This window comes from Diachasma alloeum, unplaced genomic scaffold (genome assembly GCF_001412515.2).
Source record: "Diachasma alloeum isolate Michigan unplaced genomic scaffold, Dall2.0 Dall_scaffold_01071, whole genome shotgun sequence".
In the NCBI taxonomy this organism is placed as follows: domain Eukaryota; kingdom Metazoa; phylum Arthropoda; class Insecta; order Hymenoptera; family Braconidae; genus Diachasma; species Diachasma alloeum.
This window is the reverse complement of record NW_021681182.1, coordinates 37,703-57,035: the sequence shown is the minus strand read 5'-3', so window position 1 is coordinate 57,035 and position 19,333 is coordinate 37,703. Positions and strand designations below refer to the sequence as shown.

The following is a 19,333-nucleotide window of genomic DNA, read 5'->3' as shown; positions in this document are numbered from 1 at the left end:
CTTGAAATTTTTTGCTAACAAATGAATGATTCCTGCTACATTGTATTTGTAACAATACCAAATTATTCAAACTCAGTAGTGGAGTCCGGAAATAGAACTCCTAAGACACCAGTTATTTTTCCGATATCTTCGACATAAGCACCTCCACGAGAGAATTTGCATTTATTCATTCATTTATTTATGGATTTGCTGAAGTGGTTACAATATTATATTGTGCACTAAGGGTGGAAAGCAGGATATTCCAATCCGCGTGTGGTAGACATGCGGGGTTTGATGTCCGGCTTTTCTTCAAAGGCGCACATCCTTATTTTTACCATAACTGTATGGTAAAGCTTGATGTTTCTTCGAAAATTCAGGGAGGAATACGGGTTATGTCATTCCGAGGATCGTCGATAACATTAAAAATTCGATGAATTAAATAGACCATTTTCCTCCCGTCATTTAGGATATGACGAAAATCTGTTATTGTAAAAAGAGAAATTTTAAAAGGGGTTTTTCGTTTTTTTTTTCTACAAAATGGGATTTGAAATTTAGCAATAAATCTACTAGCTTAAGAGATACTTATAAAATTATCAAGGTGAAATTTCGAAATGGGGAAAGAAAGAAAGATGGATGGCAATGATCACCTATCCTTTACTACTCCACTATGATTCATTGAGATTGTGTTTGTACAGATTAATTTTCCAGCTTTGTGGAATTGCAATATTACACCGAATCACAAATTCAAATAAATCGAAATGAAAAAAAAAAGATTTTTTGTTTGTTCTATCACACCTATCTATTAAAAGATTCATGCAGACTAATCATCATTAGAACTTTGTTAATCAGGACATCAGGATGCCAACTATATGAATTAGTTAGTACTTCAGGTTCAGTATACGAAATCTAGTTCAAATTCGGGACCCGTTGCTATTTAAATCGTATGGAAACTGAGGCTGATGTAACCGGTCCGAAAATGTTGTTACGCAATACAAAATGTTTTGTACAATTTAGTAAAAGGGTATCTAGACGACATTGCGAATACAACATTTTGCTGTTAATCCCAATAACTCAAGGGAAGAGCCAGCGACAAGGTAGATCTCAGCCACAGCAACCAACCAGGTGAACCGCAGCAACAACAAGAGATATGCTCAGACTGAGGGGATTGTGCCTTTAGTTTTCAGAGATATGCTCAGACTGAGGGGATTGTGCCTTTAGTTTTCAGAGGTGGGAGATATACATTAGTAATTAGTTTCTCAATCTTTCCATTGTACGAAAAATATTAAGTATTAAAATATAGACATGCAGATCTGCTATTCTGTTCCTTATTGACTGTCGGTTCTTATCACCTTCTCGTATTTTTCATATCCACACAGGGGATTTACAACTACTAGTGAAGTAGTCGCTCTCGGCTGTAGTGGCACTAGTTGATGTGAGATTTAATCGGCAACATTGAGTGCTCATGCCCTCTTTATTTTGTCTTGTAAAGTACGGAATTGATAAATTTAATCCATAGGTTAAGTTGTTGTCTAATCACCTCTTCTCATGGCTGATCCTTCAGGTAATCAGATGATTTTCCGTCATTTATACGTGCAAAGTTTGACTTTGTAAGTGCCTGAAGGAGAAGAAAGGATATGAGGCATTCCAAACTATTTCAATAAAAAAAAATATTTTATTTAGATTTTGATATAAATTGAATATGTTGTACAAAGGCCCAAAAATATTCCAAAACGTGAGGAAAAAGAAAACAAAATTTGTTTTCAATAGTTATACAAGTGAGTAATTGTTTATAACATCATAACTCGAGAAATATTGGTTGTACTGAAAAATTATGGCGTCCTTTTTTATTGCTGAAAAGTGATAGATTCATATCAAATTTTTATGTTTACAGAAAAGTCCAATTTACAATACGTTTATTGATAAACAATATAGAAAGTTAATAAAAAAACAGGTTTGCAGCTCTTAAAAGATCCGAAATAGTATCTCAGATAGCACACGAACTAGCATAATACTAGTAAGATGTGAGTATGACGTACTACGCATCCTAAGGTATGATAGAGAAAGGTGATCTTGTTGCGAGCATTTTTGAGTTTGCCCAGATTTTAGTTCATCTCGGGTTCGCTTGCCCGTGGAGCGCTAAAGCACTTTGCTCTCTCAGTGCGGGAATATTCAATAAATGAATAACACAGGTTTGTGTTTAAATTTCACAGAGTTATTTTATATTTTGCTCAAAGGCACCACTTAAAAGTTTACACATCAGAACTGAACTTATTGCAGTTTATGAGATATTCTCTGAATTTGAGTTCAAGAGAAATCTGTTCTGGAGAGATGTTTCTTCTTTCAAACTTGGGATCGAAGTGTTCTTACAACTAACAATTTTCTCTCATGCTACTTGTCTAAAATAAATCGGATTTGAAGTTGCAGCCCCCAGGGAGGAGTAGGGGACCAATCGTGACCTTGTTTCGGTCGATGGGCCGTGCTTACACCCCCACATCTCTCAGTTCCCGGGTCGGAGAGGAGAATGAATTTTGGGGGAGAAAGTTTCCTGGAGTTTTCGTCGACTGCTGAAGGAAAAGAAAGGGAGGGCGTTTTTCAGGGATTAAACGAGGCGACCCGAGGAGAAATGCATCTGGAGGGTTTTATGGAAGGGTTTTATGACGGTCAGGCATTAAAGATAGAAAAAATATGAGTAATGAGATCCGAGAGAGGGTACTCGAATGTCTCGACGGGGCAAATAACTTTATGACGGTGCAGACGCGGAAAAAAGGGGAGGCAAAATTCCGGAAAAGCGTGAATGAATATTCGTGGAGTGAATGCTGGGGACTGGCCCAGGGGCCAGGCGGAGAGTGGGAAAAACTGTTTCGAGTTTTAAAGGGACTTGGGAATTTGAGAGGAGAGATGAATTTATTTTATGGGATTCGGAAATATTTGGGAAATAATAAATTACAGGGGATTTGCGAATGTCAGAGGGTTACAGCTTTTGGAAATATTTTATAGAGTGAATGTTTGGCCTTTCTTGGAACTTCGAGAACGTTAAAAACCCATTACGGAAAGGAAATATATTTACAAAAATAACTGAATAAAACTACATGTTTTGGGTTTTCGTCATCTTAAAATTAAATATTTTAATATTGTAATTAATTATTCTCAATTTGAAATCTCCACTTATTATAGTAAAAATGGCCTCTTAGCTAGGGACTCTAGGAATTGTAGGGGATTCTGGATGCCTACGCAACACCTCCCCCCTTATTTAAAAGGTGTTTCCATGGAAACACTTTTTAACTTATCTTAAATTCTTATTTGTTTATATTTTCGTAACGTAATTTCATCATATTCATATAGTAGTTTTATCATTATTCAATAATTAATGTTTGTCAATATTTACATAGCATCAAATGCTAGTCTTATACATGAATTTACTCGTTAAGATTGAATTCGTGGGGGTTAGTGCTCTTGTCATAATACTGCTTACTCTTCCTTTTCGCTCTTTCGAAATTTTCGGCAGCAGAAGCTTGGGTGGTAGTGATCTTCAGAAATAAATTATCGAGATAATCAACAAAGGTCTTTTCGACGCGCTCGCTCGCGAATTCGGATGGTATTGTCGCTTTCACTCCAAAAACAAGTTCGTGCGGCGTAAACCCTGTGCTTTCGTGTACTGCGGTATTGTAAGCAAACATTCCAAATCTAATCCAGTCATCCCAATCGTTCTTTTTACAGTAATGCTTTAAATATTCGACAAAAACACGGTGAGCTCGCTCTAGTGATCCTAGTGATTGGGGGTGGAAGGCAGTGGAAGTAATTCTTTGGATCTTGAATATTTTACAGAAGTCTTTCATAACTTTGCTCGTAAAATTACTTCCCTGGTCAGAATGCATCGCACGGGGGCACCCTCACCTGCTTATAAAATTCTCGGCGAGGGCTAACGCGACTGTCATTGAATCTATCGTGGCTAAGGGGATGGCGTCTGAATATTTCGTGAGATTATCCTGGATAGTTAGCAAATATTTGTTTTTCTTGGCGGTGACGGGTAATGGACCTACAATGTCTATCTGAATTTTGTCGAATGCGGTTTTGGGGGTATCTGTAATTTTCATGGGTTGAGGGGTTTTTGCGGCACGGATTTTATACCTCTGGCAACTGGAGCATGTGCGGATAAATTCAGCGATATCTGTTCTCATTTTCGGCCAGTAAAAGTCTTCCCGGATGCGACTGAAAAGTTTAGTGACACCTTGGTGGCTACCAGCCGTTGACTCATGAAGTTCTTTGATAATTGCGTTTCTTTCTGGTTTAGGGGGGGGGGGTGACTAATTTTCCGGTACATATGAAAATGGTGTAATCAGGATTGTTAAACGTTTCTCTCAGAATTGTTTCTATTGTTGACCACGATATTGAGTGAAAATCATCTTTACTCGTGGGAATGTTGATTGTTTTTACATTTAGGCTATCCATGAGATGTTTCAGAGATTGTATTGCAGATCTGACATGTGGGCTAGTGGGTTCCACGTCGGAGGAGTGTTGGATCATTAGGTGAAAGATGAAAATGTTGTCAATAGGGAATGTAAATGCCTCTCCTAACTGGACTTGACAGGTTTTCAATTGTTCGATAGAACATCTTTTTATAGTCAATAAATCCAATCCAACGTCAGAGGTGATGTTATAATCTTGGGGAAGGAAATGTGCTAAATGGTCTTTTCGCAAATATGAATGATCTGCTGTATAGTTGATTGTCGGGACAGGTGGAGGGATCTTAGTTGCATCGAGTTTGAATACTTTTTTTCTGTGTACGTCATTTATTTTACTCTTGTCGGTCAATTTTTCATTTGAGGTCGCCCCTATGGAAGGTCGCACTTTCTTCGTCTTTTCTTCTCTCTCTCTTCTCTCCTCTATGATTGGGGGCCCAGTGTCGTCGCCCAGACTTTGGCCTATTCGTCCTAGTGCGGACTTCCAGCTACCAAACAGGTTTGACATGACACCGACCACACCGCTCAACCTCTTGCCGATTCCCCTGGGCCACTCCTGTCCCTCTTCTCCGGAGTGTAAACTCGTAGGAGAAAGAGGCGTCTCGTCTTCATCGGCTGTTTCGTAATTGTCACTGTCGTTAGATGTGTCTAAAGAATCATGTGTATCAATTTTTGAATCTGTATTCACGACCTCGTCCAATTCGTTTAATACAGCTTTCCCGTGTCCGAGGAAGACAGTACCTATCATTTTTTCGTTTGCATAATCTAAAAGTCTGTAATTTTTGCCTTTGTCTATTTGGGAGTCTGTAACTGGTGACCGATCATCGACGATTGGCACCCTTTCCAGATTCCTTAGACGAAGGATTTTTCTCATTTGATTTATCTGTCGTTGAAATGAGGGCAGGGATGGGGTCATCGTCTACGGGATTGCGGGAGAGGGCGTCTGCATTTGAATTTATTTTTCCTGGTTTGTAAACGATATTGTAATCATACTTATTCAGTTTGATTCGCCATCGCATTAACTTTGAGGTGGGGTCTTTGGCATTGTGAAGCCAGATGAGGGGGCGGTGATCGGTAATGAAGGTGAATGCCATAGAGGTATGGGCGGAAGTGTTGGACTGCAAATAAGATAGCGAGTAATTCTTTCTCGCACCAGCAGTGTCCTTTTGAGGCAGGAAGACAGACTAAATCGACGTGTATGTGTTCGAATCGTCGTGATGGTGTCTCGATGTTAGCTATTGGTGTGACCGTTTGTCGCGTTATCTTGTTTTTCTGGCACTCCAGGCAGTGTTTGGTCCATTGGGCACAGTCTTTGTTTATGCCAGGCCACACGTTGTGTCACGAGTTTTCGCGTGCCTTTGGGTCCAGGATGAGCCATTGAGTGCAGCGAGCTGCAGACCTGTTGTCTCAGCGGAGCAGGAACGTATGGGCGAACTGTACCTGATGATACATCACAGTACAGTGGTTCGTCCATTCCTGGGAGTTGTAAGCGGTCCAGTCGCAGGTTCACATCCAGTCGCTGGAGTAATTGTCGGAGTTCTTGATCGTCGCGTTGGGCATCTACCAGCTGCTGAGGTGTGACGGCAATCGTGATTTCCTCTACTCATGATAGGGCGTCTGCCACGACGTCGTCTGGGTCCGCGACANTCTTGATCGTCGCGTTGGGCATCTACCAGCTGCTGAGGTGTGACGGCAATCGTGATTTCCTCTACTCATGATAGGGCGTCTGCCACGACGTCGTCTGGGCCCGCGACATATCTGATGTCCGTGGAAAACTGGGCGATGTAGTCCAGTCTCCTGTATTGCCAGGGGGAAGCTCGTTCCGGTTTCTGTTGGAACGCGTGAGTCAGCGGTTTGTGATCGGTGAAAATTATCACATGTCGTCCTTCAAAGATGAAGTGCAGTACTGCCTCGTAGATTGCTTGTAATCCCCTGTCGTAAGCCGCGTGTTTCTGCGAAGAAATTCTAAGTTTCTTGCTGAAGAAGGCTAACGGCTGCCAGGAACCGTGGTGTTCCTGCTGTAGAACGGCGCCGATCGCGTGATCCGACGCGTCTGTGAAGATAGCTTACTCTGCCTCGATATTTGGATGAGACAACAGAGTGGCTTCTGCTAGCGCTTGCTTGCTGCGCGTGAATGCTTCTTCAAGGGCTGGAGACTAGGCTACTGGTTGCTTTCCCTTGACGTTCGTCCCCTGAGTCGCGGCGTTCAGCGGGGCGAGGATTTCTGCTGCTCCCTTGATGAACTTCCGGTAGAAATTTAGAGTTCCGAGGTATCTGCGTAGCGATTTAACAGTTGTTGGCCTTGTGAACTCCAGGATCGCGTTAACTCGATCCTTGGGGGGTTTAATTCCTTGGGCGTTGATCACGTGTCCGAGGAAAAGTACCTCCGGCTGTCCGAGGACTGATTTGGCGATGTTGATTATCAGCCCATAGTCCTGGAGTCGTTGGAAGAGGATCCTCAGGTGCTCGCGATGTTGCTCCGCGTTTTCCGATGCTACCAAGATGTCGTCCATGTACGGGAACAAAAATGATAGATCGCGTGTGACCTCGTCGATCAGACATTGGAATGTCTTAGCTGCGTTTCTGAGGCCAAATGTCATGTATGGGAATTCGAAGATTCCAAATCGCGTCATTATTGCCGTTTTCTGGATGTCTTCGCGTGCCACTGGAATTTTGTTGAAGGCTTTAACCAAATCTAGGGTGGAGAAGCTTGTTTTGCCATGAAGGTTGGCAGCAAAATCTTCTAGATAACGAACAGGATACTTATCTGGTATTGTCCTGTCATTGAGTGCGCGGTAATCACCTCATGGCCTCCATCCGCTGTTGCCCTTAGGGGCCAGGTGGAGCACGGATGCCCAGGGACTTTCAAATTTCCTCGCGGTTCCGAGCGTCAGCATGCTGGAGAACTCCGCTTGAGCGGTTTTGAGTTTATCCGGCGCTAGGCGGCGAGCTCTGCAGGAGATTGGTGGTCCTGGTGTTGTCCTTATGTGATGAACGGTGGAGTGCTCCGCTTTTCTGAGTAATCCTCCCGGTTTTGTTATTGCTGGGAACTCTTTGAGGATCGACGCGTACGGTGAATCCTCGTTGATCTCGAGGAGCTTGACAGACGTCGCGCGGAATCGCGCGGACTGGCCATGCGATTGGAGGCCTGTCGCGCTGTCGATGATTGCTCCGTTTCTCAAGTCCGGTAGCAGACTGAAGTGATGCAGGAAGTCAGTACCGATTATGGGTTTACTGACGTTTGCTTCGATGAATCGCTGTGTGAAATCTCTGCGGAGACCGAGATCTGGCGAGATGGACACGTAGCCGTACGTGTCGATGAGGGTGCCATTGGCCGCGAAGAGTTTATAGCCACTGGTCTCCCTTTTGCTTGGTGGCCGCCTGCAAGGCGTGACAGAGACGTCTGAGTCTGTGTCCAGTAGGTATTGGGTCCCAGTCGTCCTGTCGGTGATAAATAGGCCGCAGGATTGTGATTGATAGACGACTTCCGCCACTATTGTCTCTCTCCGGCGTTTCCCTGAAACTTACAACCAGGTCGACAGCTACGCGCATTATCACCATGTTTGTAGTGATACCAGCAGGTGTCAAAATTCTTTGATACTTTCCTCGAGCTGGAGCGTCGGGGCGAGTGGCTGCGCTGACCCTGTGAGCCGTTTCGACGTGTTCGTGAACGAGACCGTGGGTCGCGCGTTTGCATGGCGGCAACGGCCGCCGTCAGCTGCTCAATTCGCTCGAGGAGCGCCGTGTTGACTGCATTGGCTGGCGAGCTGGTGATTGCTGCGACGCTGTTCGGGTTGAATACCTCGTGCACCCTGTCTGCTAGCTTCGAGAGATCATCAATGGAAGCGTTCTCCTGGGTGGCGAGTGTAGCTCGCGTCTGCTCGGGGAGCTGAGACAACCAGCGCGTTTTCAGGACCTCGTCGTGAATGCCTGGAACAAGACTTTTTAAATGTCTCAGGTGTTTCAACGGGGTTCGATCCCCAATGCTCTCCCTGTCGAGCAATTGGATGATGTTCTCAGTCCTGGATTTGGTGAAACATCTGATTAGTTCATTTTTTAATGTTTGGTACGGATTTGTTACAGGTCTGGAAGCAATTAAATATTCGACTTCTGCCGCGTAAGCAGTGTCGATCAGCGGTACCGTTTTGTTGTACTTATCTGACTCGGTAACGTATCCCAGGTCAGCGAACTGTGTTTCCAGCTGCGCGAACCATAGCGCGGGTTTGTCCGCGTCGAACGGCCTTGCGATGAGCTTGGGCCTCATTATAGCCGTTGCTGTCGTTACGGTGGGAGTTGTTTGGATGTCAGCTGCTGTTGTCACCATGTTGATGTTATTTTATTTTATTTCAGAGAGAAATAAAATCGATGAATTTTACTTCACAGCGCGATTAAGCTTAAGGAATAAATTTTTGAGAAAAATAAAGGCTGTTGTAGACTCTATTTGTCACCAACATAACACAACGTCTATGGGTGTTCGGCAATGTGCCGGCGCGAGGTCACAAATATTCACTCGGATATCACTTTTATTCGGTTTGTTTTGGTTCCGCGAGAACAATGGGAAACCAAGGTTTTTACANTCTCCCTTTTGCTTGGTGGCCGCCTGCAAGGCGTGACAGAGACGTCTGAGTCTGTGTCCAGTAGGTATTGGGTCCCAGTCGTCCTGTCGGTGATAAATAGGCCGCAGGATTGTGATTGATAGACGACTTCCGCCACTATTGTCTCTCTCCGGCGTTTCCCTGAAACTTACAACCAGGTCGACAGCTACGCGCATTATCACCATGTTTGTAGTGATACCAGCAGGTGTCAAAATTCTTTGATACTTTCCTCGAGCTGGAGCGTCGGGGCGAGTGGCTGCGCTGACCCTGTGAGCCGTTTCGACGTGTTCGTGAACGAGACCGTGGGTCGCGCGTTTGCATGGCGGCAACGGCCGCCGTCAGCTGCTCAATTCGCTCGAGGAGCGCCGTGTTGACTGCATTGGCTGGCGAGCTGGTGATTGCTGCGACGCTGTTCGGGTTGAATACCTCGTGCACCCTGTCTGCTAGCTTCGAGAGATCATCAATGGAAGCGTTCTCCTGGGTGGCGAGTGTAGCTCGCGTCTGCTCGGGGAGCTGAGACAACCAGCGCGTTTTCAGGACCTCGTCGTGAATGCCTGGAACAAGACTTTTTAAATGTCTCAGGTGTTTCAACGGGGTTCGATCCCCAATGCTCTCCCTGTCGAGCAATTGGATGATGTTCTCAGTCCTGGATTTGGTGAAACATCTGATTAGTTCATTTTTTAATGTTTGGTACGGATTTGTTACAGGTCTGGAAGCAATTAAATATTCGACTTCTGCCGCGTAAGCAGTGTCGATCAGCGGTACCGTTTTGTTGTACTTATCTGACTCGGTAACGTATCCCAGGTCAGCGAACTGTGTTTCCAGCTGCGCGAACCATAGCGCGGGTTTGTCCGCGTCGAACGGCCTTGCGATGAGCTTGGGCCTCATTATAGCCGTTGCTGTCGTTACGGTGGGAGTTGTTTGGATGTCAGCTGCTGTTGTCACCATGTTGATGTTATTTTATTTTATTTCAGAGAGAAATAAAATCGATGAATTTTACTTCACAGCGCGATTAAGCTTAAGGAATAAATTTTTGAGAAAAATAAAGGCTGTTGTAGACTCTATTTGTCACCAACATAACACAACGTCTATGGGTGTTCGGCAATGTGCCGGCGCGAGGTCACAAATATTCACTCGGATATCACTTTTATTCGGTTTGTTTTGGTTCCGCGAGAACAATGGGAAACCAAGGTTTTTACACTCGGACGGTTGGAATGTTCCAGAAATCTCGAGACGCCGTCGTTTAAAAACCGAAGCCCACTATCCCACTCGGTCACACAACGAAATTATTTTCAGAAGCGCGCCACTTAACTAGAATGCACTCGCGGGATTCACTGCAGCACTTGAAAAACTGAGTCGCGCGTGTTGTCCGGAAAAACGGATGAGAACGCGTGGACGAGAGAATGAATTTTTCAGTTGCACGGCACGTGCGCGAGACGCGAGGGTTTTCACTTTTGTCGTTTAAAACGTCGAATTTCCCTAATTATATTACGTCGGGGTCACCAATGTAGGAATTGAGGTTGTTGAGGGATGTAACAATTCACTAACAAATGTAATTAATATTTAAATTACAGTTTAATCAAGACGTTTAGAATATATATACAAAAGAGAAAGAATAATCAAAGTGATCTGATCGGAGGTCAGTGGTGGACCCTACTGACTATAATAAATCGCGTAAGACGGGAATTTGGATACGTGTGACAATAGGTGCGAGCGAGAGGTATTTTATACCGGGCGCGTGACAGAGCGCGATGATGTCACCAATGTCCAGTCGTCTCTCAGCGTTGTCGTATCCGTGCATGTGTTACGCGTTGGTGTGTGTGAAGCGAGACGCTACAGGGGGAGGGGTATAGCGTCTCGCTACATCCACGCTGAGACGCGTATCGCACCGCTCTCATAGACACACACCTGAGGAACACATGCACGTCCCAGGTGTCGCAATCGTTCCCGCTTGGTAGTCATGTGGCTCTTGCCACTCGGTGGACATCTCCACTTCACCTGTGTATATAATACATTCATACCACCGACTCATCCTGTTCATACTCATATCACGACAATAAACTAATTACTAGTTTGCAACCGTTGCCTCGCGTAGTTGATTCGTTACCTTCCTGATCCAACACCACCTCGAATTCTACAAGGGGGGGGGGGCATTAATAAATTCCTCAGGAAGAGGATATCTCACTTCTGCAGCGTCTTCAGCGATTTCGTAATCTCCTTTCCTCCTCGCTCGCCTTTCCTCCCGTCTTCTTACTTCTTCCCTCCTCTTTTCTCGTTCTTCCTTCTTCACTCTCTCTGCTTCTTCCTTCCCTCACTCTCTCTGCTTCTTCCTCCCTCATTCTGTCAGCTGCTTCCTCCCTCGTTTTCTCGGCTTCTTCCTCCCTCACTCTTTCGGTTTCTTCCTCCCTTACTCTCTCAGCTTCCTCCCTCATTCTCTCTGCCGCCTGCTCCCTCCTCCTCTCTGCCTCCATCTCCCTTCTCTCTGCCTCCTCTTCTCTTCTCTCTGCCTCGTGTTCTCTCCTCCTCTTTGCCTCCTCCTCCCTTCTCTCTGCTTTCTCCACCCTCCTCATCTCTGCTTCCTCCTCCCTCCTCATCCTCTCTGCTTCTTGCTCGCGCATCCTCGGCGTTTCTTCTCTTCTACTCTTACCCTGTTCCTCTGGGTTTCTCTCCAGCACCTCAGTCTCGCTTTCTGACTCTCGCATGGCTGCCTGTACGTCTCTTGCGCAGGTTTTTCGCTGGTTCGGAGGTATCAGAGGTTCGACTGTTGGAGATGGGCTGGATGATCGGGAATCATCCATGGGACTGACTGAGCGGAGTGGGAGATTTGGATTATGAGAGGGAGGTTGTTTGGGGAATTGCGTTCCTGGAGGAACTAGCCGAGGTGGAAGGCAGAGTCCTGTTCCATTCTTGGATGTCTCCACCCATCTTCGCGAGCGCAGAAAAAGTTTGGGCCGGTTTTTTACGGGTAGCTACTCGCTTCCCTCGTCCTCCTCTCCCATTGCCTGAACCCCACGTCTACTTCCTCATCCACTTCCTCGACCGCCCTGTTCACTAGTCTGCACTCCTCCACGTCCTCGACCTCCACGTTCATCGCCTTGTCCTCGCGCTCGCCCTCGAGGCTGTTGATTCATCTATGCAAAAATAAAAATGAGAGAAAACCTTCAACACAGCGTAGACTTCCACCACTATGAATTTACCAGAAAATGATAGTACGAGTTAATAATGCCACGATAAGAAACGAGACGAGACCAGTTCAAAACACTCCCTAGAATTTATAGGGCATTTTTGCCTGGTGTTTCATTTCGCTGAATAGTGGAGGTTTAACTGTTTTTGGGTTAGAAGGGATCAATGGGTTATTTATCCTGCATTCTTTCCCAAGACGACGCTAGCAGAATGACAGTGAAAACATCTGGAATCTGAAGTGGGCAATCATTATGTCAATAGGGCATCCTGAAACATTTCCCATGAACTTGTTCAGTAGGGATTATACGAATTTCATCGAGAAGTACTGAACACCTGAACACTCCCACCGATGACGATGAACCCACAGAATTGGAGAATTCATCAACTCTCTGAAAAGCCTTAACAGCGAAAGAATACTCGTCATCAACTGAAATTATGTTTTGAATTATACATATTGAAGAATCCTGTAACATTACTGTGTCATCACGACCTTTCGGGCACATGAACAAAGATTTGTATCTAATTTGTTGATACTGAATACAGTTTAACGGCCGTGGAGGGAGACAACGAGCACGTAATATTCTGCCTGGGGCCACAGTTGGGATTGGAACGTAAGGATCATTCTCAGTATTTTCGAATGTTTTGGCTCTTTCGATATGTCGATTAGAAATTTGCTGCAGCTGCTGATTGGGCTTCGCACACGCCTCTCTGAAAAAAGACATATTGTTCTCGTAGGGAAACGCTGAATGTGAATCTAGCGCAAAACGTCCGTAAGAAGATGGAGGAGACCATGGACATTGTAAGTATAAAACTCCACTCCATAAATGGATTCTGCTCTTCGCACGAAAATTTCAATCAAACCTTTCACGAAAGCTTCATCTCTGTGCGTCAGAGCATACGGACGAACTAACACTCTCATTGCGATATGAAGAATGAGAAAATGTAAGTAAACGGAAGGATCCACAATTCCGTGTAGCAACGCGGGGCCTGTACAGAGAAGAATTTGACGAAATTCCGTTGCTTTGAATGAAGAAAAGTTTTCAATGTCTACCGGTTTACGAGCAAACTCCCACGGAAAATGAGCGTTGATCTCACATAGATGAGCATTGAGTGCTAAAAAAGAAGCGCGACTAAGTTTAAGATGAGCCATATACTTTCCAGTGATAATTACAGAGAGAATTTTGCCCATCACACCCAAGCAAACGCTGTGCATATATTCGAAAGGTACTTGAGTAACAAGATCCATTGGAAGACGAAGAAGAGGGCTGTTAGCATCAGTATGATGCTCACCATCAATACGATTAGCATACTCCACGTGTGTTCGAGCTCTATGTTTAACCCCTCGAAAAGACATAATCCCACGACGTATCCATTTCTCTGTTATCCAACATTTGGAACATGGAATGTAAGCCAGATGAACAGCATGGCATAAAGCAAAGGCGCGAGCTGGCGCATCAGCAATAAAGCAACGAATTTTAATGGTTTTCAAAATACCGTTGCTAATTACTCCACCCTCATTCAATAATTCTAAATAATCATCAACAAAAGCATTAAAAAATTCATTGGCATTTGTCGGTTTTGGGCTGCCACGCCAAATACCTACAAGTTGGGGTTTACAATGGGGAATGTTCGCAATTCTAATCTGAATGGGCCATATTTGATGAGCTTGCAATGTTGCGCCATCAGTGCTAAAATCCATCGTAATGGTTCGGGGATCAGGTTGGTTGGAGTCCTTTTGAGGATAGAAGAAAGTGCATCATTGAGTCCTAAATGAAGATATTCACCACCAGCTAAATTCCTAATTTCTGCAGAGCATCGAGGAGTTCCAATTAAACTACGATAATCACGTGGTAATGTTGAATGGTTTGGATGAGTTCGTAGGATAATTAAGAGGGCGTCCATCTGTTTGTGACGCAATCCAATATTCATAAAGGTAGTGCCTAGGCGGCGCGCAAATGCGGCATCGTCGTGTTGATTCCATAGGTTTGGCGCGTTGGGAACATTCAAAATATTCGACGCGTCCAAGGAATTGTTCGGCTCATCCGGCGCGTTGAGGAAAGTCAAACACTTCAACGGATTTGGAGGGTCTTCGGCGTTCAAATTTTCTGGGCGCATTCGTGCGTTTGGACCCATCTGCAGATAATTGACGTCATTTTCATTCATGTCAATATCTAAAACGCCACTGTCCCCTGGTTGAGAAGGTTCGACTTCGATGTCGAGATCATCTTGGAAAGACGAGGCAGCTATAGAAACTGTGGAAGGAGATGAATCCCGAACTATCGAATTTAGAACGGTTATATATCCACGTGCATGAGAATATTGACGTTCACGGCGCGCTAATGTTTCTACTTTATACAGTCGACGACAGTGTTCACGACTAAGCTCATTTTCAGGCTTTCGACTACGCTTGACACTGAGTCGATACATTGCAATCTGCAGAAGCAGTAGTAGAAAAGAAGAATAGATCCCGTCGGAAGTACCAGGGAAGGACAGAAAAGAAAATATATCTAGATATGCATCTGTGACGGCGCTAACCAACGTGAACTTCAAAACTTGAAATATAAACCGTAGACTTATCCATAACTCGATCTGAAACTCAAAACAGCCGGAGTGTCACCTTCGGCCTCTGCTTCTCGATATCCCCATGAAAATCCTCTAAAACCGAATAAATGAAAGAAACGGAAAAACGAGAAAATATGGCCGGGCACCAGCTGACTTTTGTTCCAGCGGTGTCAACGAACCGCATTAAAGAGAACCATATGAAAAACAGCCATAAGTGGGGAAATCAAGGGAGAGGTTGCGAAATTAGCTCGACTAGTTCGGAGGTATTCAGAAAGCGGGGTAGGATCGGTCGCTCGGTCTGAGGAAGGAAGTCGCGAATTCAACACAATATACAGAAGAATCAAGAGGAAGAATCATAAAATTAATTAAATAGGAGATGAGAGAGTTACTTTAAATTTATTCCGTGATTTATTCAATTTCTCAATAATATTTCAACTCAAATAGAATTTCTATTCCTCATAAATAAAATAAATTAATTTCAATTAAATTCGACCAAATTAAATTCAATTAAATTTCCGAGAGTGAGAGTACGTGAATTGACCTTGAGAGAGAGATTATCGCGAAGGGAAATGGGGGGTCTGAAGAATTCAAGGCAACGATCTCTCCGCATCGTCCAGAAACTGGAGTGCTGGAGGATCTGAAGGCTAGGTTAATTCCAATGCGATGATCTCAGCGAATCTGCTCAGAATAATAAATGACAAATAATGGGCGAGGGACTCTAGTGTGCAAATGTCACTTAAGAGTGCCATTTTGCCCCATATTCGAGTCCGTCCTCCATCAAGAGCGTCATAGCGTCACAGGAAAATTCCTGGAGCTCACGAGCTTCAATGTCGTGATTTTCGGGGTCTCGTCCTCCGAGAAACCTTACATTAATAAATTAAGACCTTGGGGGAGCTTTACTGAGCTAGAAGAGCACTCATTTGAGGCTTCAATTCGCTCTAGAAAGAGAATAAACCGCCATGTACACGACAGCGTCACCCACGGCACGTGAGGAGCATGTGTGCACTTATAGGCATGTTTTATTCACTTCTTCCCACTAAAATTGGCACTGGTCATTCCGCATACGTTCTCGAGGGTTCTAATTAATTACTATACACTCAGAAGGTGCATTGATTGTTCAACAAGACCTCTTGGTGAACGGAGAGGGCACAATGGCGCCCTGGCAGGGCATGGGGCATGTGCGGCCTTTTATTGGGTCTCATTGTCCATTTTCACTATCACTTGAGTTTCCCTGGGGTTTTTATCACTGGGGAGAGGTCTAGGAAGCCGAACAAGGGTTTTATGCACTCACTGGTGCATTTTTCCACTCGCCCGGAGGAGTTTTGGTGGTTGGGAATGCATCTCGGTGTCACTCTGGTGAACACCGGTGCACTTTTCCCAGAGGTTATCACGGGATACACTGGGAATAAATGCACTTCTCTCCTCGGGAGAGAGTGCACATGGTGAATAAACATGTACTTACCATGTTCCTTGTGTGGGTCCTCGGCCATGGTCTCCACCAACTCTTTCGATCGCTGTCGATATTCTCGGGGATGTCGTCGCAGTAGTTGCTCGGGTCCAACTCTCTGGTAAAATTGCGTTTAACCGGCGGATGTTGTCAGCTGGGTGGTGCGGCTGGCATGCCGCCTAGCTGCCGCTGGGGCGGGCTCATGTAAACGAGCACGCGGGGATTTCGATTCAAATGGATTTTAGACAACGAAAATCAATGAAATAAAAAAATCTTTGACCTTGAGTGAAGTCTATCTCCAATGTCTCCTTCGTCTTTTGCAGTCCAAAATCTGTGGGAAGAGAAAGCTGTACTGAAAATCGGGCTATTTATACCAGGATTTCAAGTACGACTAAGTTTCGACTACTTTCGCGTTTCCACCAAGCATTAGACAAAAGTGGATATAAACTCAGCCGTACTTGCAGTCAATGAGCCTATTTCCACCGAGGACTTGTGTTGAAGTAGACATAACTAGATTGGTGATTGGTCGGTTTCCACCGCAGGACTTGATCTCCTGACAACTTACGCTGAACTCCGCCGATACTACAGAGTAATATCACCGCGTTTCCACCGCTCTCCGATGATTGAAAAACAGATCAGTGTAAACGAGTGAAAACTCACAAGAATTATAAAAATTGACTCCGTTTGAAAAGTCAAAATATCTTTGATTACCATCTTAACTATTCAATTTTTAAACAAAACTAGTCAATTTTTAGTTAATTATCTAGTACAACCCGTGTGGTCGAATATATTTTTATAATTATACTTCAAAAATAACAACTTCTAGATAACCTGACCTTATACTGTCAACTCTTTGGAGTTATCTCACGGTAATTATTTCAAATTATTTTAAAACCTATATCGAATAACATTGAACGTTAGTTTCTTTATTATTACAAATATAATGATAACATAGGTAATCCAATTCTACAGTTGAACTGCTATTACGAATCGGATCAACTATGGATCCTGGTGATTTCGATCAAATTATCCTCAATTTGATCATCCAGAACTTCATGCAGTGCCTCGTTTAGTTTATGCTTTCCCGTCGACGATCGCAAGATGTGTTTCTCTAAGTAGTTCAGACCACTTCGTTATTGGACTCTGTTAATTTTGCATCAATTAATTTTGAGGGGTTAGGAGAAAAGAGATTTTGGATGAAGAAAAGAAGTGAAGATTTTTGGAAAACCACCGCCCTTCAACATTATGATGATGATGACTGGATTGAGTCGTTTAGGGTGAACCGGACCCTGTTTATGTTATTGGTGGATGAGCTACGTCCAGTCCTGGAACCAGCGTTTACACTTCTCCAGTCTCATGAGCCTGTCTCGTCCGAAAAACAATTGGCAATCGCTCTGTATTTCTTTGGCAGCGCGAGTGAATACAGAACCGTTGGCAACCTTCTTGGAGTACACAAAAGTACAGTTTATCGGTGTGTAGACCGGGTGGTTAATGCAATCTGCTGTAAATTAATGACCCGTTGGATACACATGCCTTCTGAGGAGGAGTGTCACCGGATTTCGGTAGAAAATCATAATAAACATGGAATTTCACGAATAATTGGTGCCATCGATGGGTGTCATATGGCTATGACTCCTCCAGAGAGGGGGTCATGATTATGTTAACCGTAAAGGGTGGCCATCAGTTATCCTGCTAGCTGTGGTAGATAATAAGTCCATGTCGAGTAATTTTTTTTTCTAAATTGATCATTAGTAAATTCAATAGTTCTGTTTTTTAAAGAAAAGATGTTGAATTCAGGTTCCAAAACATCCATCTTGGGAGCCCTGGGTCGAGCCATGACGCTTGGGTCTTGAAGATGTCTGACCTTCAAAAATGTGACTGACTTAATTCCGCAGGTGAGCCTTTGTAACGAGATTTTATCTCGTTCCGGGGTAAATATATTACCCTGCAGAAAAATAAGAGATTAATAGAAGGACCTAAAAGAGAAAGGCAAGGAACGACATCTAGCGGCTAGCTGCAGAAGCTAAGCCGAAGCTGAGAGAGACATCTGACGACGGCCGAGGGCCGCTCGGAAGGTGAGAAGACCATGAAACACTAATACTGAGATGCGCGGCTGGGCGTAGCCGCGCCCCTCGGTATTACTGTAGGCTGTCGATACCGTGTCGCCATATCTAGAAACTCGCCCAGCTGTGTTAGGGAGTTCAGGGCCGACGTACAGGCGTTCCAACTGGGCGAATCTAGAGGCACTATCGACTTAGCCTAGGGACCAACGGCTAGGTGAAAGGACTAGCGCCCCCTCGATTGCCGTCGAGCTGATTGGTGGTGGTGGGGTAACGAATGACCCACCGCCGCTGAGATTTTCAGACTAGGGGGAGAAGGCCCGAGGAGATTTCGAGACAGTCGGTGACAGGCGCTTGATTCGAGCGGATGGAATCGTCCGGTCCTCGATGATAGCTGGTAGTGGCTTGAATCCGTAAGGGTTCTTAAGGGGACGCTGTCTCTGAGAATCAGAGACAGCGAGAGTATGGGACGCTCAGCGAACGGAATTGCTTTGGAGTCGTGGAATGCTTCGTTCCGTGATTCCAGGGATTCATGACCCGCGACGAGGGGAATGGAGTGTGCGGGAGTCCGTGGATGGGGAGTAGTGCAGACTCCTGGACATCCGACTTCGCGTACCTCCAGGACTAGTACTCCGGGTGTTGAACCGCGATGAGATTGCTTTTACCGAGCATTGGGGTTAGTTGGGGTAGACTCTCGGCCAGGGAGATAGTCTCCAGGGGCCGAGGTCGCATCCGCCTCTCAATGTTCAGCGCCCTGCGGTGTGAGAAGGATTCGCAGGTAATTCGCAGCTTCTCCAGATTCGAGCCCTTTGGAGGAGGATAGGAAGCGTTATGGACTGTTTCAAACGTCTTGGACGGGGAAACAAGGGAATTTCCCCTTGAAAGAACTATTTCATTATTTCTGGGGTTGAATACACCCAGAGTAGGGAAATGGATTTGGCTCCAACATTGGTGGACCTCGCCCACTCTACCGTTCATGCTGATGCTGGCTCGGCATTGTTAGCCCCGCCACGAAAGTCCTCAGGGTAGACGAGTTATCCTCTGAGG

At 44.8% G+C, this 19,333-nt stretch overlaps 1 protein-coding gene across 1 annotated transcript; it reads right to left on the bottom strand.

Moving 5' to 3' along the window:
* Nucleotides 1–9,151: 9,151 nt before the first annotated feature.
* Nucleotides 9,152–9,982, bottom strand: LOC107045771. The gene has a single exon (XM_015268130.1). It carries the CDS (start codon nt 9,980–9,982, stop codon nt 9,152–9,154), a length of 831 nt encoding a protein of 276 aa, XP_015123616.1.
* Between the last annotated feature and the right edge of the window lie 9,351 nt (nt 9,983–19,333).